The 24,512-nt window shown below is 34.7% G+C and overlaps 1 protein-coding gene across 1 annotated transcript; it reads left to right on the top strand.

Moving 5' to 3' along the window:
- The first annotated feature begins 6 nt into the window (after nucleotides 1-6).
- LOC136808304 (26S proteasome non-ATPase regulatory subunit 8-like) lies at nucleotides 7-14,452 on the top strand. The gene is made up of 8 exons (XM_067064840.1): nucleotides 7-126; nucleotides 9,398-9,470; nucleotides 9,766-9,868; nucleotides 11,223-11,316; nucleotides 11,809-11,907; nucleotides 12,788-12,861; nucleotides 13,127-13,238; nucleotides 14,092-14,452. Exons 1-8 carry the CDS (start codon nucleotides 19-21, stop codon nucleotides 14,218-14,220), a joined length of 792 nt encoding a protein of 263 aa, XP_066920941.1. The 5' UTR covers nucleotides 7-18; the 3' UTR covers nucleotides 14,221-14,452.
- Nucleotides 14,453-24,512: the final 10,060 nt, after the last annotated feature.

The following is a 24,512-nucleotide window of genomic DNA, read 5'->3' as shown; positions in this document are numbered from 1 at the left end:
TACAGAACAACAAACAAAATGGCGGCTCTCGGACCAGTGATTACGATGTATCAAACTTTGGTCAAAGAATGGTCTAAGAAGCCTGTGAATTTAGACAATGTTGGTAATATGCTGACTAAGATGAAGGTAAATGTTTATGTATTTAGTTATTTGAATCTTTCCCTTCCTTTTTTGGACCTACCCCGGTGGGCTGTAGGTCCTATAAATTAACCTCTGTTCGTCCGTTCGTTCGTTCGTCCGTTCGTTACTAGCTTTTCTCGGGATTGGCTCATTAGTTTTTCCTAATTTTTGGCACAAAGATGCAAAATGGTAATGCCCAAAATGTGACGGAGCCCGATTTTCGAAAAAAATTCATTTCCGGCCGAAAATGCCGGAAATATGCCGGAAAAACCGGTTTTTTGGCATTTTCTCGAGATTTCATCATTAGTTTTTTCTGATTTTTTGCACAAAGATGCGTATTAGGAATGCCTAAAACATGGATTAGTCCGATTTTTGAGAAAAATTCTATTCCGGCTAGAAATGCCGGAAATATCCCGGAAATCGCCGTTTTTGCAGATTTTCATTGGACTTTTTCCTTATATTTCGTTGTTTTTTCACACAAAAACATTATTTGTAGCAATGCCCACCATCAAGCATGGTTTAATTGTCAATATAAGTGATTTTTGAAGCCGGAACTTTCTAAAAATCGCCGGAACAGCCTATTTTCGCCGGAAAAACGGTATTTCTTGAATTTCTCGAGCTGTACTTTATATTTTTTCATGAAATTTTGCACACTGATGCAAAATGACAATACCTAAAATGTGACGGAGCCCGATTTTCGAAAAATATTTTTTCCCGGCCGAAAATGCCAGAAATATGCCGGAAAACCGTTTTTTTTTACATTTTCTCGAATTTTCATTTTTAGCTTTTTCTGATTTTTTGCAGAAAGATGCGTAAATGCAATGCTCAAAACATGGCCGAGTTCGATTTTTGAGAAAAAATTTTTTCGCCGTCTTTGCAGATTTTCATTATATGTTTTCCTTGTATTTTTATGTTCTTCACACAAAAACATTATTGATAACAATGCTCACCATCAAGCATGATTCAATTGTCAATAAAACTGCGACCAGAACTTTCTATTAATTTTTCCCTACAACCCTTCCCTCTCCCCCCATCAACAATCAATAATGAATTTATTGCGTTATGCATTTTCGCTAAACGATATATTTTCTGACTGATTTTTTTCTCCTCGCATTGCTATCTAACTTTCATCATCAGGTAGGTCCATTCAGCATCTAGCTTGTTTTTATTGGAGTTACCAGACGATGTCAATGGGCCATTCCAGAAAATTTTTGTTACCCCCCGTCGGACGACGTGCATTTTTTAATTTTTTCTAGCCTCGGAAATAATTTCTCTTTTCCAGTGGTGGTCGGAAATTCCGATAAAAATTCATGTACTTTTGCAAAATGCATCGGAAATTCCACTCTTTTTTGCCTTTTTTAACTCAATTGCCTTGGAAATTCATACATTTTCTTCTCTCGCCTTGGAAATTTCGAATTTTAGTGAAAACCTTTACCCTCGGAAATCCTGTGTCATCCGCCCCCCTGTTACAGACAAATTCTGGAATGGCCCAATCGAACGAATCGAACGCCGGAATCAATTGAACGCGATTGAACACAATCGAATAATTGCAATTCGATTGACGAACGCAATCGAATTGCAATCGAATATTACCCAGGACTTGCCGTTCGATTGCTTCAATTACGTTCGATTGTATTCGATTGCGTTCGATAGTATTCGATTATGTTCGACTGATTCAATAGTCAGTTAGGGAAACCATCCAGGATCCTGCCATTCTATCAGCCAACAAAAACTGAATGACACTTGTAAACTTAAGTTTCTTACCATTTTCCATCGAAAACAATCGAAAACAATCGAAAACATTACTGCTTCCCAAAGCCGGAGACCAAAGCAAATGATCTTTCTTGATGAGGGCGCCCTTTTGGATCTATTGTTAACTCATTTAAAATGGTGGACAGAGTTGCGGAATGACGAAGGCGCCCACTGCTTTGAGGGTGGTAACGCCAAAACGCCCAATATGACCAGCCAACAGAAGGCGAGTTTGTTGCCGCGCGAGTTACGTCATGCACTCCACCGTAGCGAAAGCGCGAACGACATTTCACAATTATAAGAATATCTTATGTGCTTAAATTCTATTTAACTTTGAGAGCTTCATGGAAGATGAAGAAGTAGAAAGATGAAAAATGCGCTGGTTAATTTTTTTTAAATAGGTGTGTTCTATCATTGTTGAAAGTTGAAGAAATTTCTACCGACGCATATTTTTTTTACAGCCAATCAAAGGCACAGTCTGCTTATACTTACTATGTTTGCTATATCATCTAGGCAAAAAACGGTAAAAAAAGACACAAACACAATTTTTTTATGAGCGTGGTTATGATTTTTTTGATTGCGGCCGCGTACAGGAACTCGCCAAATGTTCCTAACTGATAGTACTAGATTTTATTCACTTTCGTACGGGACTTAAGCGCTCGGCCGCCTACGCTATAAAAAGCTCTAACGGGGTAATCCAATTTAATTTAATTGCAATCAAACTCATCGAACATAATCGTAACCAAACGAAATCGAATGTAATTGACCTCGTAATTGACAATCAATCGAACCAATTGAATATAGTCAACTATCAGTCAGGAGTTCTATCCTAATTAAGCATATTTTTTTCGATCGCACGGACTTTCTTAATTAGGATTATCCCTTTGTTTTTCAATCCTAATTAAGAATATGATTTTTAAAATTCAGACTCTTAACCAACAAACAAAATCCGCAAATTCTAACTATGAGCAATAGATAGAGCAGGTCAAAGATGATATATTGAGCCAAAAATCAAAACAAAATTTGGGGGAGGGCTTCAAAATGACGCCATAAGTAAAAATCTGCCTAATTAGGCACGTTAGTTCTAATTAGGAATTTTAAAGCACGTGCTACATTATAAATGTTTATCTGCTACGGTGTAGATAGGGCAATACACCTGCGTTTTGTCGCGGGTAATAGAACATTTTTCTAAATGTCATAACTCAAGACTCCATCCATATTACTGTATCAAACTTTCAAAATCTGCTCTACACACTAAATTCTTTCATTGGAGGCTGATAAGAATCTGCGGAAATTTGTATTTTTGGAAAAAAACTGGAAATTCGATATATATTCTTAATTAGGATTGAAAAACAAAGGTATAATCCTAATTAAGAAAGTCCGTACGCTCGAAAAAAATATGCTTAATTAGGATAGAACTCCTGACTGAATATCAATCAAACCAATCTAACCTTACTCAAACGCAATCGAATATTACCCAGGATTCAGCCGTTCGATTAAGATTCGATTACGTTGGACAATCGAATTGCTATTAATTCGATCGCGTTCGATTACGTTCGATTGGTTCGATTGCGATTTTTGTTCGAAGTTGTTCGATTGGCACCGTCTGGGAGTTAAAATGGCATTCTCTTTAGCTCTAAATAAACAGTTAGTCACACTACTAGTGTCCCGTCAAAATGCGTATCAAAGATTAATGCTGCGAAAGCGCTATATCGTTTACTTGACTCTCAAGCAAAAAAATGCGGCGCAAAACTTCTGAAGGGATTCATTAAAAAATAACCCGGCGCTTTTTAATGAAATTAACATTTTCAAAAACTTTGAGAAATTGCCTAAAATTTGAGCCATAGATGAAAAGATTTGAGCCAAGCCAACCTTGAAAACTAATTTGAAGATCAACTTCCCAAGAAAAAGATCTACGGGGGAGGCGGAACCCACCTAGATCCGCGCACCACCGAATAGGCTGTTTCCCGGAAATTTTGCCGGACCTTAATAATGACCCATTTACATATGCAGAATTATTTTTACTTTAGCGTATAAACCAGGCCTTAAAAATCGAAGCGCTGTCTCTGGAATTAAATGAAAAATTTTCAGTCAGGCACATCCTGGCAAATGAACGGGGTGAGCATTTGCATGGGGTATTCGTCACCCAGTGTAAATGAGATAGGACGTCTCAGGCTAAGAGCGTGAAAATGAATAAAAATGAACTTGAAACTGAAAAAGGGAAAAAAGGAAGAAAACTGGGAACTTTATTTGTTCGTTAAAAGCTTCTTCAATCTTCGAAGACAAAATTGACCCATGGAAAAAAAATTTCATCTATGCAGTTCTTTGAAATGAAGCAAAATATTTCCAACCCGGTTCAATTAAACTGGGTATTTTGCCGTGCCGCGAACAACAAGTTTGAAAAAACTCACCCGCGAGTACTCATTTTCAAATTTTGAAGGAAAATGAAGACATGATGTGCTGATTTTTTCTGCAAAAGAAAGCTGAATAAATTCTCTACACTTTGGAAAAAATACTTATGTTAAAAGAGGTTTCCTTCCTTCAAGCCATCAACATCGATAAATTACACACATTTTCCTCAGAAACTTTTAAAATTATCTACCATTATGACTTTCTTGAAGCCGTTTCGAAATTAACCAATCGGGTTAGGTATCGGCGGAATTCCTATATGGGAGTTCTTTCCGAGATTTGTAAAATAGCTAAGTCGGCAAAAAAACTTTTCCTGGGGGTTTGAGGAATAACTGTTATCGTTTGTTTCTATTTAACCATGTAATTAAATTTTCGCTCAAAAATACTTCAATAAATACCTTAAAGGAAGAAATTTTGGCGGGAATTTAATTTGGCAGATGGCCAAAAAGGTTTTTTAGAGGGAATTTAATTTGGCGGATGGACGAAAAAACTAAATTTGGCGGGAATTTAATTTGGCGTTTGCTGAAAAATTTATCCTTAAAATGTCGTAAAATAAAAACAGCAAAAAAAATGCAAAACCACCTTAAAAGAGATCATATTTTCAAAAAGTTTAATTTGGCGGGAATTTAATTTGACGGATGGCGGAAAAAAGAAATTTTGGCGGGAACTTGATTTGGCGGATTCTGGCCAAATCCGCCAAATCCGCCAAATTTTCTTTCCGCCAAAATTTCTTCCTTTAAGGTAAGTTGATAATATTCAAAATACTATTTGTATCTCTCAGAAAATAAACAGCTATACATAGGACCCTGCCGACGCACCGGACTGTCCGGTGTATTTGTCCGGTGGCAAAAAGTATCCTTTCGCTACACCAGACGCAATAAGTTCGGTGTCAGTCCGGTGTTGCGTACAGGGAATTTTGGACGCCGGACATTTATGATACAAAAAATTAACATTAACTGGCCATGTCCGGTGTTTTGATTGTCCGGTGGGAAAAAATATCCTTCTCCGACACCGGACATCCGACTTCCTTAAGTCCGGTGTAGAAATTGTCCGGTGGTAAAAAAATTTTCATTTTACACCAGACTTTCGCGTGTCCGGTGTTCGTTAAAGTCCGGTGCCTCGGCAGGGTCCTCTATACATAACAACATAGTTTATCATTTGAAATACCCCCGTGATTGGACCATTCTATCGTGGGCGCAAAATAGGGCGGAAATTAAGTAGCACCCTCAGTGCAAGATTGCCGCCTCATCTTTATTCGCCCGCGCGAAAATTCGAGCTATTCATTTTTTTCTCACGCGCTCAAGGGGAAAAGGAAAGTGATCGGTATTCTTTGAAGGAAAAACGTCAGAGACAAACCCAAAGACCAAAAGATGTATTTTGTTGTTGAGAATCTTTCTGCTCTGCGTTTTTTTTCGGAACGCTGAAAAACTCTAAAATTATTCAATCTTCCTTAAAGGTAAAGAGGTTGGGAGATTTGGGTTAGCGAGGCAAAGATCGCTAAAAAACTGGTAAAATCCTTAACCTCAAAAATCAAAGTTCCAGCCTCACTGTAATAAGCAAGTTTTCAGAGCATGTCATGGTTATACCCCCAAGGAAAATTTCCAACATAAAACTTTGTCCCTAAGATCTGTTTCCCCACCACAAAAAAAGCCAGAAAAACAGGTAAAAATAGCCAGTTTTCACAGGTTTTCAATGATTTTGCCCCTGAGCCTGAACTGTAGATATTTTCAAAATTTTGCCTCTGCCCTTGAAAAGTGAGCAATCTCTGCCCTGGACGTCGAGGAGATCTGGAAATGATTTCTGCCATACTCTGAAAACTGGATAATAAGTGGCGTTGGTCAGTGACCTTTTATTGGTTGCTGCACACAACCGACAACAGGTGTTTTGTTTAGGTGTCTTGTAAACAAAACATATGCAAGTTTACACAAAGATTAAAAAAAGACAATAAAGCATGAAGTATCATAAAGAAATTATAAACATTAGTAGGGAGGTCGAATTTGCCCGTATTTTCGGTCTTCAAGTTAATTTATTGACCCATAACTTACCCGATACTTTGAGTTTTGCACCCAAACTTTTTTCCAAATAACCGTAAGTTGGTCTAATATCGACATCCCTCGTCTAATTCCGAGACCCTTTTTTAGAGACAGGAATAATATGAAAGCTTGAATCACCGATTGAAAAGAAAAGTTTCAACCTTTCTATCAATTTCAGCTGATAAAAAGGGTTTTGAAATTAGAGGAGGGATGTCGACATTAGACCAAGTTACGGTAGAGAATTTATCAGAGATGAGAATTAAAAAAAAAATCACTTCGATATCTTATTTCTATCGAAAGTTACATTCATATTCCAATCACCTGTCGCCATCTTGAGAAAGAAAATGTCATAGCACTAAAAAAATTTTTGATGGAGATGTAAACAAACGGCCGTCTCTATTGAAGCGTCCAATCGTTCCCATTTCTTTTTAACTGAACTTGGAAAGTTTCAAGCTTTCTTTTGAAGTCTGCTAATGCAGGGTTTAGTCGGAAGGTGACAGAGAAAAATCAAAGTAAAGAAGATTTTAAAGATTTTTTATACTTTTCTTTAACTTTTTTACATTATCAGCAGGCATCAAAAGAATCCTTAAAGCTTGGGCTTTCTGGTGGTAACATTTGTTTTTCTTCAAATGAATTGCTTCAATAGAAATTGCTATTTTAAAACATGATGGTTGAGAAGTTTTTAACCTCGTGCCAGCAGACCGCGTGTGTGACGTCATCTTTGTAGTCTGCTTCCGCGCCCCATTTTTGGATATTTTGGTATTTTGGTGCACGCAGCACTTTCGATTTGGCTTGGAAGAGGTTGAATGCGTTTTGACCAAAACAGTGAGCCCTTCACAATCCATTTTTTGAAGTACTTTATCACTTCTCAAAGGTAACCCCAAATTTTTTTTCTTATGCTTAGGGCTATCAGATGAGCCTACTTTTGTTTCTTCTGATTAAGTTTGAAAATTTGGCTGACTCCCCTATCATTAAAACAATAAAAGATGGAATTTCTTAATCCAAAAGAAATATTTACAGAACAACAAAAGCCTTTAGAAATTTGTTCTTAATAACATATTCTGTTTTAATACCATTAAAAAATTCCACGAAGATGGAGTACACACATCAAACTTTAAAAACACGCAAACTGAAAAACCCCCGTTTTGATACACAAGGTCAATCGCAACACATTAGTAAAAGCCGCTGTAAATCAGGGGGTTCAGATCAATATTTTAATTTGATCGTTTGGCTGGTGATTTTTCAGCTTGAGTTTATGTCTAATGTTATGGTTTTTTTAAGTGTTTGTTCTAAGAGATGAGCAAAGATAATTATTTTTATTTTTCAAAAGAAGCAAATTTGATCTTTCTTTTACAAGATTACACTTTAATATAATGCCAACTATGCATGTAAGTTTTATACTAATACTTTCTTTTTGCGTATGTCTTGCATACTTTCTTAGGGGATTTCACCAAGGCGATTCGGCCACCATAATTTTTGCATATACAGTTAAATATGGCGGATGGAAAGGCGAAAAGGTCTACATCAAAGCAGCAAAATTTCAAAACAAATAAACTACGCAGCTCCGCTCACAGCTCTACTCTACCATTTTTGTTTTGATTAAAGTTTGTATTTTAATGACCAGCCAGGTCATTCATTTGAGGGCTATGCATGTTAGCCTCCAATCTCACGGTAGTTTTTTAAGTTAAAAAGGCTCAAAACTTCATACTGAAGCTCTGATAAAAGAGATGTTCAATTCAAAAGAGGCCTAAGTCCACTCTGCTGCATTTACTATGCTTATAAGTTGCATCTATTATATACGTAAAATATACATTTCCAAAAGAATGTCATATTTTTACATTAGAAGGGCCTAAGTCCGACATATAAAGATCTCAAATCAAAAGATGTATCAAAGATTTAAGCTGCAAAAGCGCTTCATCGTGTACTTGTTGACTTGTGACCAAAGAAATGTGCCATAAAACTAAACTTAGCTCTTTTCTCTTTCCATTTACCACAAGAGGTCCTAGCATACAAAATATGACATACAAATGCAAAAACTTTAGGGTGGGGCATCAAATCATAGCGTCAACCCCCCCCCTGAATACTAATATATCCACCATTTTTGAATTGAAATCCCTGCTAAAACGAAATATTTCAAGCAAAAATCCCATTTTGGACTGGAAAAATCTCTAATATGCCAGTTTGCAGAGTATGGCAAGGCTGCACTCGAGGAAAAATTTGCAAATACCAAGTTCCGCACTGGAAAAACGCACCTGATAAATTTTGGTCCGGACAAGGTGCACCTATACCTAGGAAATTCGCCCAAAAAGGCAAAAAAATTGCTAAAATTAGCTGCACTTGAGGAAAAAATAGCTGAACTCTGCACTCAAGGTTAAAAAACCGTCTGAACTTGCACTTGAAAACCTCAAATTTTGCACCTGCACTTGACTTTTTCCGAGTTGTGCACTCGAGATCTCGAGCAAACGTACCACACTCTGCAAACTGGCAATATGTATATGGCCAAAGGCATGGATTGAATTTTTTTTGCAGTCATTTGAAAATACTCCAGGGAAATAAAAATCATTTGGGTCTAGTTTTTTGGTATATCTGCCATTATGGAATTCAAATCCCTACTAAAACTGGCTAAAACGCAATATTTCAAACCCCGTTTTTGACTAAAGGCCTCTCTCTTTAATGGCAATAGACATGAACTCAAAAAGTATTTTGTTACCCAGAATTGGCTTAAAAAGGCCCGTTAAGGGCTCAAACGGGAACAATTTTCAACCGAATTCGATTATTTTGTTTTTTCTTCATAAAATCTAGTACATCAAATGAAAAAAATTAGATTTGCAACAATTTTGACCTTAGAAATTGCCCAGAATGCCTCGCAATAGGTTATATTTTCATAAAAAAACATTACATCTTGAATTTTCTGACTTTGCCCCAAAAATGACTGCTGACGCCATACCCTACCAACTTATATTTATAATAATGTTAAATGAAGTTAAAAGATAAAAGAGGATACAGTACCTTTTTAAACATGATGGAATAAAGTGAACTAAAATGAGAATCTATACTAATGATGTTCTGTTTTCTTTATAAAATAGCTTGCATTGATGGAGTTACAATTCATGCCAACTTCAGGCACAACACCTTCTGCACAAGAACTTATTGTTGCTAGTAAGCTTTTTTATGTTAATTTAATTGGGAAATTATTTTTGGGGAAACTAATTTTAGTGTTTACTGTAGGTGTAGCTACCTGTATAAAAAACTGATAAACAAACAGTAATTTCATTTCTTCTAATTTTCTTATCTATAAGGAAGAGTGGCGTCTTGTAAACAGCAATCAGCTTGAAAAAAGCTTTCGATTAAGATGCCCAAATTGATGGGGTTAAATTAATAGGGTAAAAATTATAATCCAAGTTCAGGTTCATTATTTCCATGAAACTTTCACTTAATTTTCTTGGCTTTATAGGAGATGTTTTAGAAATTGGTGTCCAATGGAGTGTTGCCAAAAAAGACATTCCATCATTTGAAAGATATATATCACAACTCAAATGCTATTACTTCGATTATAGGTAAGGATTTCCATGGTTTCAGCCCCCCTTAAAATAAGGGGGGACTTAAATTTTTGAAAAAAGCTTTAAGGGGTCAAATTTTTGGAAAATCTGAAGTAAGGGGGGGGCTAGGGCTTAAGAGCACCAAAGAAACAAATAAATATTATCTGAGGGGGGAGTAATTTTTGACAGTTGAGAAGAATTTCCTATTCTTATTTCAGACTCAATTCTTTTCTCAAGAATCTGTATTTCAGCCAAATGCATTAAAATTTGATTTTTTTTCAAATTCGAATGTTTCTAAAATCTAATCGAATATCTTGTAAAATCGAATGTTTTCTAAAATCGAATGTTTTCTAAAATCGAATGTTTTCTAAAATCGAATGTTTTCTAAAATCGAATGTTTTCTAAAATCGAATGTTTTCTAAAATCGAATGTTTCCTGAAATTGAAAAAATGATCTCTTTAAAAACAAACCTTTGTTTATATTTTATGTAAAAATATTTGCTTTGATAAAAACCGTACTCATGATACACAATATTCTCTAAATTTGCTGCATTTCTTCAAACTTGAAACATTTAAAATTTTAGGGGGGACATTAAAATATTGGAGTGAAAATTAAGGGGGGAGTACCTTTTAAGGGGCAGCTTTAATAAATTTTGGAAGATAAGGGGGGGAAAATGGATAAGGGGTAAATTTCTGTTTTAAGGGGGGACTGAAATCATGGATGAAACCATGATTTCTTCAAATCTTCTATAGGGTATATGAAAAACATGAAAAATGATTCAACGTGGATAATTTAAGGGCAAAAATGACCTTTTTACTAAAAAGGTGACATTTTGAGACTAGAGCATGTCCATAAGCTATAAATCATCAAAAAAGTAATGGGGTTTTTCTTGAAATAAATTTTTGTATTTTTTGCTTCGAAGGCTTCAACTATAACTTATAACTTTGGCTTTTGAAGAAACTGTATATAAAGCTTTTTCTTACTGTATGTTCTAGTGGTATTTTTAAATATATATTATATCATATTTGAAGTTGTGTTAACTCTCGCACTGTAAAATGAGGGTTAAATTTATGGTTGGTTTCGGCGTACATACATACATAAGATATTTTTTTTTTATTAAAGAAAAATTAGATTAAAACTAAATTACCTTATTACACGAATATTACTAATCTTTTTATTAACACGAATTGAAAAATTTCATATTAATAAAAAAAACCCTTAGTTAAAACCAGCCGTGGTGTCCTTGAAAAAGCAGAAAAATTCGTGTTAATTTCAGATCGTGCAAATTTCAAGGCCGTTTTTTTAATACTTGCCTAGTAATATTTGTGTAATTAAGGTAAATTTCTTTTTTATATTTCATTTTCGTTTTCAGCTCACTTTTACCAGAATCACCTTATTTTTATCAATTACTTGGTCTCAACTTGATGTGTTTGTTGGCTCAAAACCGTCTCGCTGAATTTCACACTGTAAGTCTGTACTTTACGTTGAAAATTCATCATCTTCCAATTAGGGTAATTAATCCATACTACCCTTAAGTGGATAAAATTTGGCATGGATTTAATTTGGCGATTGGCCAAAATACGATTTTTGGCGGGGATTTAATTTGGCGATAGATAGCTTTTGTTAAATTTGGCGAGGATTTAATTTGGCGAATTGCCGAATTTGGAAATTTTGGCGAGGATTTAATTTGGCGAATTTTGGCAATATTCACTTAAGGTATATAGTAAGTAAGCGGTGAATGGGGGCTTAGGAGGTTTAGCAAAAGAGTAGGTATATTGTTTAAATGACAGCATTTCTATGTTCTCTGCATTCAAGTGAGTGGCAAAAATCTTGGAAATTTTTGCGTACCTAGTAGTAGTATGTGGATGACCCAATTCTCTGTATCCTTAAATTCAAACTTAGACTTTTTTTGCCAAAATGAGATTTTGAAAATTAAATAACATTTGTCTACTTTATAGGAACTAGAATTACTTCCAGCCAAAGAGCTACAGGAAAATGTATACATTCGATGTCCCGTTGCGTTGGAACAGTATTTGATGGAAGGAAATTATAACAAGGTACTTAAAAAGAATTTTTCGGCTTTGATACAGGGCGGGTCAAGAGAAGTCAATACTAATATTTTCATTTGTCGTACTCTCGTTATTCTATATACACCTTTTTTGTTGTAAGCATAACGTTTATAAGCATACTTTGGTTCGGACTCTGTAAAAAATAAGCATAATGCTAAGCTTACCTCTAAGCTGAAATGCAAAAAAACTTGTGCAGCTTTTCTAAAACGCTAACCTTTTTAGGGTTGCTTTTAAAGCTGTTTTAGCTTTCTTAGACCAAAGATTTCCGCCTGCGGCGCCTAATCACAATGTTCCGACTTAAAAATTCGAGATTTTCATAAACCCAAAGAAAATCAACAAAACAAAGTCTAAGCATAAATTAAGGCTGAAAAATGAGATTTTACTAAGCATACTGATCGACCTGATTTTCCTGTACGCTTATAAAAAAAGAGTGTATATTAAAAACACATGTGCTCATCGAGTGTTGCATCCAATGCTAATTAGCGAACAATCCTCATGTAACCTGCTAACAGTTATCATAATTTTCTTACGCACACGGTAAACCTCTGAAGGCGCTTGAAATTTAACCATCGGAGGAAAATATCCACTTTCATAACAAGAATCTTGTTACGTGCTGCGATTTTTCTGATACGGCGCCCTATTCTTAAACAAAATCACGCAACATTGTTGTCATTCCAAGTCTTTTTGAAACGATCGCGGTCCTTACAAATTCGAGATGGATGGATGTTTTTACACATCCTTTTTAGAGCTTTAGCGTGGCGTGCAAAAACAATGACGATCTTGATCCTAAGTCCCATATAAAATCAGATCTAAGAAGACTTTAGCCTTTATTTTGAACGCTTTATATGGAATTTATTTTTCTTTTCAGGTCTTTTTGAGCAAAGGAAATGTTCCAGCTGAAAGTTATCACTTCTTTATTAATATACTTCTTGATACATTGAGGTAAGCAGTCGTGGTTAATTATGTTAGTTTTCTTTGTACAGCGGAGTCTCGAACCTCTACAACTCGAATGTCTCCTTAACTGGAAAAAGTTTTAAGGTCCCTTCTTTTAACAATGCCTTGTAAACCTTAACTCCATAACTCAAAATTTCCTTAAAATTTGTGTCCCCCCTGCGTTTTCGAGTTATGGAGACTCCAATTTATTATAAAGTCATGTGAAATCAGTAGTGTGGTCAAGGAATTTTAGAATCTTGAATTCTTCTTTTAGGGATGAAGTTGCAACTTGTATAGAAAAATCATACGACCAAATCTCACAAAAAGAAGCCTATAGAATGCTTTTCTTCGACAAAGAAACTGATCTTTTAAACTACGCTTCAAAGGTAATACACCAATGATCTGTTAAAGGGATTATTAAATTAAAAGTTTTTGACCCAAATATATTTTCCAAAGCTGAGATATTCGACTTTGAATTTTCAAAATTTTACTTGAAAACAATAGAAATTCAACGTAAAGACTGTGCAAAGACTCATTTTTAGAGATTTCAGAGTCAAATATCACAGCTTAGGAAAAAAATCTGGTCAAAAGATCAGAAGTGTCTCTGGACCATAAAAGGTATCTCTAAGTCAAATATCAAAAATCATCTGATAATCCCTTTAAAAGTTTACACTTTTTTTTTGGTCAAATTGGTACTCGATTGTCATCTTTCCATTGCGATGATCCCAAGCTAATCCATTTCCCCCATTGACAAACTTTGGAGCGATTTTCGAGAACCTTAACACTTCTTAGCTATAGACTAGAGTGGTTTATAATGCGTGTAATACAGTAGTATACCTTCTCGGCCTTTTTTATGCCGGCCCTTATTGGCGTTATTTTTAGGCATTTGGCGTTAAAAGGGCCGGCGTTAAAAGGGCCGGCGTTTAAAAGGGCCGGTGTAAAAAGGGCTAAAATTTTGCAAATTTTACTTAAAAGTGGCGTTAATTTTTTACCATTATTCTCTAGTTAAAGGATTTTGGGTATGATTCGAAGATAAAAAATTATCCATTATTTTACTCCATCTAAAACTTCGCAAAAATAACCGATCTAAAAACCTAATAATCGAAAGGGTTTCTGCATTAATCATTTTGTTAATCATAATTAATATAGAAAGGCTAAGTAGGTTCTAGTGAGGAGTTCGTGCAACGAATAAGTCCTAAGTATTGCAGTGCGTTATTTTTTATTTTGTTTTCTCTTTAGAAAAACTGGAAGGTGGAGAGTAACAGATACGTTTTCCGACAAGACGTCCAATCAAAACAAGAACTGTCTTCACTCAAGATCATTGAAAATTGTTTAGGATACGCAAAAGAACTGGAAAGAATTGTTTGAGTTGACACACGGTATCTTAAACTTTAGTACGATGTGAACCTAAACCTTGCGAATTTCCACATCATGATGCTATGGTGAAATCTTTCGTAAAAACTGTGGTACTTTGTTGCAAACATTTTTAAACACTGTTTATTGAAAACTTCGAAACAATTTAATGTGTTTTTTTTTTTAGAAATTGTATTTATTGGGTGCAATATTTGCCATGAAATACAACGTTTTTTGTAAAATTTAATTCGATGATCAGTATTTTACTACTTTTGACATTTTACTGATGTATCTTTTAATTAACCTTTGTTCAATCAACGATGTAAAAATAATAGATAACCAACTACCTCTAGAAGGCACTTCTCCCAAGAGAACAACCATTGTTTTCCTATTGAAATGAACACTTTATTAAAAAGCTCTGTGTGCAGTCCGTGTTATGCTTTTATTTAGCTAGATTTTGACACACTTTTTGACATCCACTGAATTGATAAAATTTAATTGTTATTTACTGCAAATTTTGGAATTTTTTTCTAAAGATAAAGGTTCCAATCTTTAGACAAATGACTACGGATCGGCCTGATACTTAATCTTCATCTGGATAAATAAACGCTCATAAAATGCTGTTATCTGAAAAATATATGTGTGATTTGAAATGCGATATACGTTGTTTTTTTTTATAAGGAACACGTTTATAAGGAACTCGAGGCTGAAAGTAGTCCAAAAAATAAGGAATTGTTAAGGAACTGCCCAGGCTAAGAATAAGAAAACAAGTTCTAAGAAACAGTAAAAGTAAGAGTTTTCACTTGAACTAGCTATGTAAATAAGGAACTCAAAAGGAACTTTGAGGCTGAAATTTTCTGTAAAAATAAGGAACTCCAGGCTCAGAGCAAAGTTAAGGTTCCTTATATAAAAAAAACGTGTATCTCACATATGAAAAGTGCATGAAGGTTGCATGATAAAAAATAAACAGATGAATGTTTATAGAACAATAATATCTAATTAAAAATTGTTTTCTGTGAGGCTGCCTATAGGAAAATATACTTTTTCTAACCCGAATTTTGGAAAAATATACATCACGTGATCGATTCTGTCCAATAGAAGGTTGCAAATGAAGCAAGTTTTTATTTAATTGCACTTTTTACGATGCAAAATGTCATTAATATTTTTACAACCGTAACACGGATGTTTTTTGAGAATCAAGGCAAGCTGGTTATCTATTATTTTTACATCGTTGGTTCAATCCAAAAAAAAAAACAGATAAAAATTATAAAGCCATATCTTTTAATCTTAAACAAATAGAATTTCACAGTGAAAGATCCAGTCAATAAATTGAGAATTATTTTAAGATATTCATTCTGAAATTAGTGAAATTAGGTTGTATCTTTTTTTCAAAAAATTAAAATTTCAATCAAATTCAAATAATTGAATTTCCTCCTTTAAAGAAAATTTCCAAAGGTCAATTATTTTTGTATTCAGTCAAATTTCTGAATGTCTCAACTTTAGTCAAAATAGTTCGTCTGCCATTGAAGTCTGCAGTGAAGACAAAAGACAGTGTAACTTTTAATAGAATTTGAATTTAATAATGGTGTTTTGCTTGTCGAAAAGATATTCAAGAGTGGAATAAAACAAAATAGAAAAATATCAAAAAAATTTGAAAATAAAGAAGAAAAATATCAACTTCGTGAAGAACTGTTGTAGTTACCGTTTTTATAAAAACGTGCATTAAAAAATATAGGATCTAATAAACTAACAGATAAATGAAATAACTTATAACGAAAAATAAAAATGTTAATCATAAGTGTTTTGTGGCTTTTGCCTTGAAAGAAAAGATTTATTTTAGTTTTCTAAGTTCACCTTGGCAGTCTAATTCCAATTATTTTGTGTAATAGTTATCGGTGATGTAAACCATCTACATATTCCTTTTTGGAAGATACAAGTGTCTTCGGTAAAGCAGAAATTGTGCCAGTACCAACAACACAATAATTGCTGGTGGATAAAAATATTCTGGGTAAAATGAAGCCTTGTAGGATATCAAATATGCTGTCCCTTTCAATAGAACAGAAAAATATATTCGAGCTCCAGCTATGAAACTGCTATCTTCCGGTTTAACCAAAATGAAGAGTAAAAAATTGGAGCACACAAATCCAAAATAAATACTAAAACTTTTGATCATTTTCAACACGACGAAAAAGATGAATTGTTTCATGAATGTCTCCAATAAACCAGTTTTGGTTAGCAGAAATCCTGTTAAAACTATGCATGCCAAGCATAATGCAATTACGTAGATGAAAAACGATACGGTTCGATCTTCAAGAAATCTCAAATAATTCAAAGCTAAGGCGAGGAAAAGAAACAGTATACTCGGAAGAAGAAAAACAATAAATCTGCTGTTGCTGCTCCACTCGTATTCTGTGCTTGCTGCCAAAACGGATACATTGCTAGTCAAAACCAAAGCCATATATCTGACTAGACCAAAAGATAGAATGATTGAAATGATATCTTTGTTAAGGTGGTAGTCTACCGAGAAATGGAAAATCATCGAAAAAATTGTCGAATTTTGGTTTTTGGGTGTTTTGAGATCCTTAGGTCTTTCTGAACATCTCCTGGAAATTTCAGAGAGATATCTTTATTTTTCAGGTCGCAGTGAGCATTTTTGTCCTGCTGGGTGCTTGAAAAATCGCCCTAGCAACGGAAAAAATCCCGTTGCTAAGGACTTATTTTTTCAATCTCGGCCGAAACATAGCAATGTGATACGCCAAAAGAAAGCTCTTTTTACGCCCTTTTCGGGCGTCAAAATATTATTTTCCGTGGCATTACGTCATCCTTAAAATTAAAGATGGTAGCTTCAGTAGTGTAACACATCAAAACAAGCTGAAAAGCAAGCTGTTAGCATGATTCTGCAGATCTCTTGGCAGGTTTTAGATCAAAACTTAATTTCTTTGATGGAAATGATTTGTTTAAATGAAGAATAGACTCTACAGAAGCCATAAAGTTGCTGTACATTGGTTATGTTGCTGGATTTCTACGAAAAACATTTAAGTTGCCGCCATTTTGTTTTGAGGAGCATATAGGCGGTGAGAGGCGGTTGGTGGCTCACATAATGTTTTGTAGTGGATTTAAATGTAACTGAAATATTTCCAAGCACAACATGATGTAACAGAGATGGAAATGTGCATTGTAATGAACTGGACCTAACTTCTGGAGACGCACATTCTCATCTGACACCCGCCACTCATAACAGCCTTCCTTTGGTCAAGAAGCCAGCTCATTGCTCATTGTCATCTAGTCTATGTGAATAAAAATATGCACACAAAAAGTTTTCATGCCTACAGAGAGTTATGCTGGACTTTCAATGAACATTTTGACACACTTATGTGGCTGTTTTCACCCAAATTTGATGTTATCGCAGATTACCGCAAACTTGCTATGTATACGGACTTTAGACGCAACATGTTTTTTGTTAATTTTGGATATTTTAATCAATTTTGTGAAATGTTTTACGTTAACTTTTGAAACCTGACTGGTTGGATGAGTATTCAGCGAAGAATTTTTGAAAAGAGCTTTCCAACTTAAAATAATACCCATTTTTGCAGACTTTGCCTTTTTCCTTTGAGTTTCTCAAAACGCGTTATCCGGGGGTTTGCATTCACCTTGTCAGAAATATCTTAGGATTGAGAGTAGCTACAGACTTGAAATTTTCAGGGAAGTTTCCTTAATGATTGTGTATTGAATGAATGATTAAAAAGTTTTTAAAATTGGTTTCCTATTTTTAATCTCAAAAAAGCGTTTTTTTCAGTTTCTTACCCCCTGGAAAAAAATTTCAATTTTTTTTTTCACTCATTCCAGACCTTTTCTAAATATTAGTCATTTAAAAAAAAAACTAACTTCATAGGTCAAGCCGACTATTCAGAAAACCTGACACAAGCAAAATAAAGTATTTTACCCCCTGGCTGATTTTACCCCCGTCTTTGGTTATTTTTAGAATTTTTTTTTATTTTTAGAAATGTTAATAGTTGATATACATTTCCTGAAAATTTCATTACGAAATGTAAAGAAGTTCTCGAGTTATTGCAAAAAATGTGATTTTTTGACTTTTGAAATCTGGCGGTAGACTACCACCTTAAAAAGGTCTGTCCATTCCATAAGGACCTTTGGGGACGCTGCTTTTGTTTCATTTTGCTGACTATCAAAATTCTTGGTACAATGCAGTTTTATTTGATCCAGTTCCAAGGAAACATCAGTCAGTTTGAAGTAGGAGACAACAATAAGAAGAGCAGCTAAAACAGTTACAATAACGTTGCATGCAACTAAATGATCGATGTGCCAAGAACCAATTTTGAAGGACATATGAGCCAAAACTAGAATGAGGACTCCAGCTACATTACGTCCAACCTGTATGTTTATGGAGAACCAAGTTATGACATTCATAAGTTCTTTCTTGTCATGATCGTACACACGACGGATTTCACCTAAAAAGAGAGAAATTCTTCAGGCTTAGCTACAATCCAGGCATTTAAGAAATTACAGTCTAACACGGGGGGGGTTTCAGGGGGTACCCGATTCCGCAATTCCGCCAATTTTTTCTTCAATTTCCGTCACACCGTCTTAAATTGAACCATAATTCCGTCACCGAAAATTCCTTTGAAATTCAATATTTTTGTCGAAAATTCCGCAAATTTTGAATATCTTTTACCAATTCCGAAATTCCGCAATTTTTTTTGCTAAATTCCGTTTTTCCGCACTAAAATTGTCTAATTTTCCGTCTCCGTCAGAGAACCCAATTTCCGTAATTCCGTCTAAATTTTCGCCAAATTCCGTCACTCCGTCCGAAAAAAGGGCCGATTCCGCTCCTCCGCCAACCATGAAACCCCCCCCTAACACCAATGTGCCTCCCTCCCAAGTTGAATGTTCCATAATGATTGATTTCGCAAACACAGAATAATAAAGATATTAAAGTTTTTTAAGTCTTGTTAAGTTTTGTATTTCTTTTTTACATTTATGGTTTGATGTGTTCTAAAATCTAGGAAAAACAGTTCGCCAAGACAAACTTGTAAGATATTAGTTTTTCTCCACGAAAGATGTGTTATGAAAATTTCTAGGGTTACTAGGCAACAAGAACACGTTAGATGACCTTGATTATACCCATGTCTCGACAGAACACATAATCATTTCTGGGTTTCTGGACATTTCTAGCTGATTAATTTTCGAAGATCTGATAAGAACAGGTCAAAATTTCTAGCTGAAATATGCTCTCAGAACACATCGGCAAAAAACGTCGTTTCGCCGGCTGCTTTCTTAAATAAAAGGTTTAAGCTAGATTGAGTGGGAACTAATTTTTATTTTTCGGCGTGCGAATAAAAGTTTGTTGAGTAAAGGAAAATATATCATCGTTACACCGGGTATTGACCACCAAAGTTTCTCTAGGTTAGGTTTCTGGCATCCACTAATGGATTTGTGCTCCTATACCTGCAGTTTTGCAGGGGTTTGCAACTAAGTGAATGCAACCTAGACTAGTAAACCCCGGGGGGTACTTAGGCAAAATGGGTGCCGGGTATGTGAGAGCCATAAGGGTACCTTTTCTCACTCCTCAAAAGTCTCTCAAAGGGGTACAAATTCAAAAGTAAGTCTCTGAAAGGGTCCCAAAATCACGAAAATCAAAAATTTCTCTCTCAAAGGGTCACGATTTCCAAAAATTTTGACCAAAATTTGGTGACAATCAAACCAAAATTTGAAAAAAATGGACTAAAATTTAGGAAAAAGTCTCTCAAAGGGTCGATTTTCGATTTTCGGCTCGGACATACCCGTCACCTCGCAAACCTAGTACCCCCCCCCCGGGAGTAAACCACGTCGTTGTATTTCGTTGCAGCTTACGTTTGTGTTGGACTAATTATGTTTGCTGAATACAAACTTTTTCTTTTCCAAACCACAGTAATTTATTTTTTACTTTTACAAGAACTTTTTATACACGCTTTTTTTAATAAGAATATACTTTATAAGAATATTCATGATGAAAATGGCCAAAAAATAAAGAATATGTTAAGAATATCACCATCATAGAATTTTGCTACTCAACCTAAGAATGCCACTTTTAGACCATTTTTTAGTCAATTAGGATCCTAACCTAAGAATGCTGTAAGAATATTGTAGGATGATTTTCCTAAAAAAGTTAAGAATATCCATGATGAAATGGATTTACACCATTCTTATAAAAAAAAGCGTGTATTTGCGCTCCCCCCGCGTTCCTGTGTCTCAAGAAAGGCTGATGCTTGCGTATCTAGTCGAAACACCAGGGCTAACAAAACAATACAAAAAGCAAAATAAATCTTACCTAGTACAGCCGAATTCAACGACTCAGTAGTCCCCATTAACCCACGTGCACTCAACACAATCCATAATGGTAGCAGAAGTGTGTAAACCAAATTGCACAAGCAACACATGAACAAATTCGCCATCAAAACAAGGCGAATTTTTTGCGTTTTATCTGCATAGCGTCCAAGTAGCAAACTACCATTGGCTTGTACCAGACAAAAGAACATTTCGGTAACACTGTAATAGAACGCAGCATCTGGACGTGATAATCCATGTCGATCCATGAGTAAGAAAATCATGGTTATGGTAGTGATATCTTCAGCTCCATAAAGAATCATTGTTATGCTCGATATCCAACGAAACGCAGATCTTTTTTGTTTCCATATCTTAAACTCTATACTATCTTTCATACTGCTTGATGCTTTCATGTATCTAGGAGAACTAGAAAAAAAAAGAAAAAGTTTTTGAAATGTGGTTGGGAAAGTGAATATTTATTTCCGGAGCGAATCTAATCAAGAAAATTGCTTTTCCATAGTAGCGATGTATACATAATTTAAATTTCAATTTTTATTACTCTTAGGTTCCAAATAAACGGGGGGGGGTTCGAATAAACGGGGGGGTTGGAAAATTTTCTAGATTTTAATAAACGGGGGGGACCTAATTGCCGGGGGGGTTGGAAATTGTACTTCTGAAACCCAAAAATAAGGTAAAAATAGGCTAAAATCAGGCTATTTAGAGCAAAGTAAGCGGGGGGGCTCGTTTATTTGGAACCTAAGAGTAATCAGATCAGAAAAAAAAACAATATTTGATGAGTTCCCTTAGTAAGAACGCTCACACGCAATTAAGTCTGTTGGTTGAGAAAAATTTATTGCCAATCTTTATCAGGGAGATCGATTTTCAACCACAATTCTATACAGTCAATATCTTTTCAATATGATACCATTCATTGAAAGATAAAGCTCTGAAACTAAGTCGTATTTCACTCTGTGAGTAAAATTTGATGGTATGGTATGCATCTATGTAAATAAGGATTATAATATAATCAGTTATAATTGTACGCTCTTAGTTAGTAGATATGGTGATGATAATTAACACGCCAAAAGCAAAAGGAAGAAATGATGCATGAAAAATTCATTCACAGCATATACTATTAAACTAATTAGGGACTTTTCCAGAAATAATGTTTATGTGTATGAAAAAACAAAGAAATAATAGGAAAAATTCCAATGAAAATCTGCAAAAACGGCGATTTCCGGCCGGAAAAGAAATTCTCAAAAATCGGACTCGCGGGCATTGCTAATAATGAACATCTTTGTGCAAAAAATCATAAAAAAACCAATAATACTGGGTACACCACAAAAAAGTTTCTCTCTTTGAAACTGATTTTCTCGAAATCGAAAAATTTTAAAAGAATCATTCCTATTCCATTGGAAAGAAGAAAGATAAACTTAAATTTTGATAGGTCATTTGATAAATTCGGTTCATTAGATCAAAATTTAAGCTCAATTGAATAAAAAATCTGCTTTCAGAAAGTGCCCGAAAACGTTAAAAATTGACTTATCTAAATTTTATTTCAACACTAGCAATCGCAATAGGCTTTACATGATTAAGAACATTTTTCTGTAATTAAACACATAAATTTTGAAACTGATGGGTCAAAAGGGTTTAGAATCTTCATCAAAATCATTTTAATTTACTTTTACCGAGATTTTTTATAAGATTTTTGGTTGTAGACTGGATAAAGTCTATGGAAGGCTGGATGTACAGTGGAACCTCTAATTAGCGGACACCATGGGGGAAAGGGGTTAGTGTCCGCTAATTAGAAGTGTCCGTCTTTTAGAAACTTTTGATCTCGGTGCTCCGATTTTGAAATTAGGCCATCTCTGGGTGTCAAAAATACAAAATTGGGGTCGAAAGTACTTATCTGCAGACACTAGGCCATAGACGAACAAAAGAAAGGTTAAATCGAGGTGGTAGGTACGGACTTGAAGTACCAGTGATTATTGATTTCTTTGGCCCACCTAAATTCGTTGAATGGGTCAAGGGAAAACTGGGAATTTGTAGAAATATTTGAAGAGTAAGACTAATAAGTGCTTGAAATAAAAATATCTGTGCCATTTTTTGAGTATTGCTAATACGCATCTTCGTGCAAAAAAATCTGTGATGATTTGTGATGAAATCTCGAAAAAAATGCCAAAAAAAGCTGGTTTTCCGGCAAATTTCCGGCATTTTCGATTTTTTTTCGAAAATCGGGCTCCGTTACATTTTGGGCAAAATGCATTACCGTTTTTAATCTTTGTGCCAAAAATTAACAAAAACTAATGAGCCAATCTCGAACAGTCAGTTATAGGACCTTCTCCGGGGTAGGTCCAAAAAATGTAGAAGAAGAAATTCAATAATGCCATCCTCATTTTTATATCAGAGACTCTTCAATCTGAGAACATCATAATTGCGAAAAAATATTTATTCAAAATTTACCAGCTTATAACCTGGCCCTGGTTGACTTAAAAAGGGCCCTTTTTTGTTGTTTTTTGATAATTTTTGAAGTCAAATGAGTGATAAACTTTGGACTACATCTTTCGATGGAATAAATTTCTTTGAAAAATCTTTTCATATTAATGATGCTTTAAGAATCACTCGTGTGAAATGACAATTATTGAAGAAGTTGATTTTCTTCTTCGTCATTTTCAATTTTCATTTTCCGTTCTTTTTTTGAATTTTCATGATATCTTTATGATAATATTCAACTCATGTTTATCTTTTCAACAAGCACAAAACCGCTATCTAAATTCGAATTCTAAAACTTAGCCTATTTTGTCTCCACTATTTATTATAGACAGACAGACAGACTTTAACATAGAAGAATTTCATCTTCGAGTCATCTTTCTTCGTTTTGAAAACGATATTTACAATTCAACATACTATCAAGCTTTAAAGTTCTCCATTAAAAAGAAGTTTTACGGTAAAGCTTTCATACAAATATCGCAAAAATTTTACAGCACTACAAAAAATCTCCTAAGTATTGCATGAAATTTTAGAATTCAATATCAAAATGTATGACTATAAATCATGTTATTATTTTAAAGACTTTAAATTCGTATAAAATTCTCTAACTAAAATTAAATTCATTATATAACAATTTTACCCAATAATACCATGTTTTTCTTTTTGTTTTTAGGGAAGAAAGATTTTCTTAGAAACCACAACCCCCTCCTTTTTTAGTACCTGGCAGAGAGTCTAGAATCATGGTCGGAATATATTGAGATTTTAGTGTATTTAAACATTTTTTTAGAATCTAAAGATCGGATGAGAATTGGTATTTTAGCACTTCAGCTTTCTTTCATTAGATATTTCGATTTTGGAGGGGTTCGGTGGCTTATTTCAAGGCTATGTTCCAAGCCTTATTGGAGCAAATTTGAGCTTTCAAATCCTGAGATCCTAAGGTCGTAAGTATCTCAAATCTCAAAGTTTTATCTTAAAACTCTTCCTTCCAACTGTAGTTTAAGGCGCTTAAAAGTCATTTGTGGTGTTTAAAATTTCGCAGGAAAATCTACTTTGTCTCAAATATTTTGTCCATGATTGTAACTTACAAAATGAGAGATATCGTCACCCCCACCCCTCGTGTAGCACCTATCTTTACAAAATAGCCCATGTAAGATGTTATAACTGCAAGCCCTACATATTCGAAAAAACAGTAGCTAGCAGGTGTCTGGTTCACAGATTTCTGTAAAGTCCAAAAGGCTACTTTAAGCCATCGCAGGCAAAAAAAAAACTGAATATCGCAAGAAATATAGTTGCAATAGTTTTCGAGAATCCGCGAAGCTTTTGATTAGTCAAGCGCTGAAATTCTATTGTATTGTCACGTGACCTGACCTAGGTAGGATATCCTATCTAACCACGGCACACTTTTCAGCAAAAGCACGACATGGGCTGGTGACCTTACCCTGAAATTTATATGAGCTTTTCTTGATAAAAGATACCTTGAATTGATAACTAGC

This window comes from Clytia hemisphaerica, unplaced genomic scaffold, assembly GCF_902728285.1.
Source record: "Clytia hemisphaerica strain Z4C2 unplaced genomic scaffold, Clytia hemisphaerica genome assembly, whole genome shotgun sequence".
Lineage (NCBI taxonomy): Eukaryota > Metazoa > Cnidaria > Hydrozoa > Leptothecata > Clytiidae > Clytia > Clytia hemisphaerica.
Note: the sequence above shows the minus strand (reverse complement) of the source record. Positions and strands in the feature narration are given on the sequence as shown.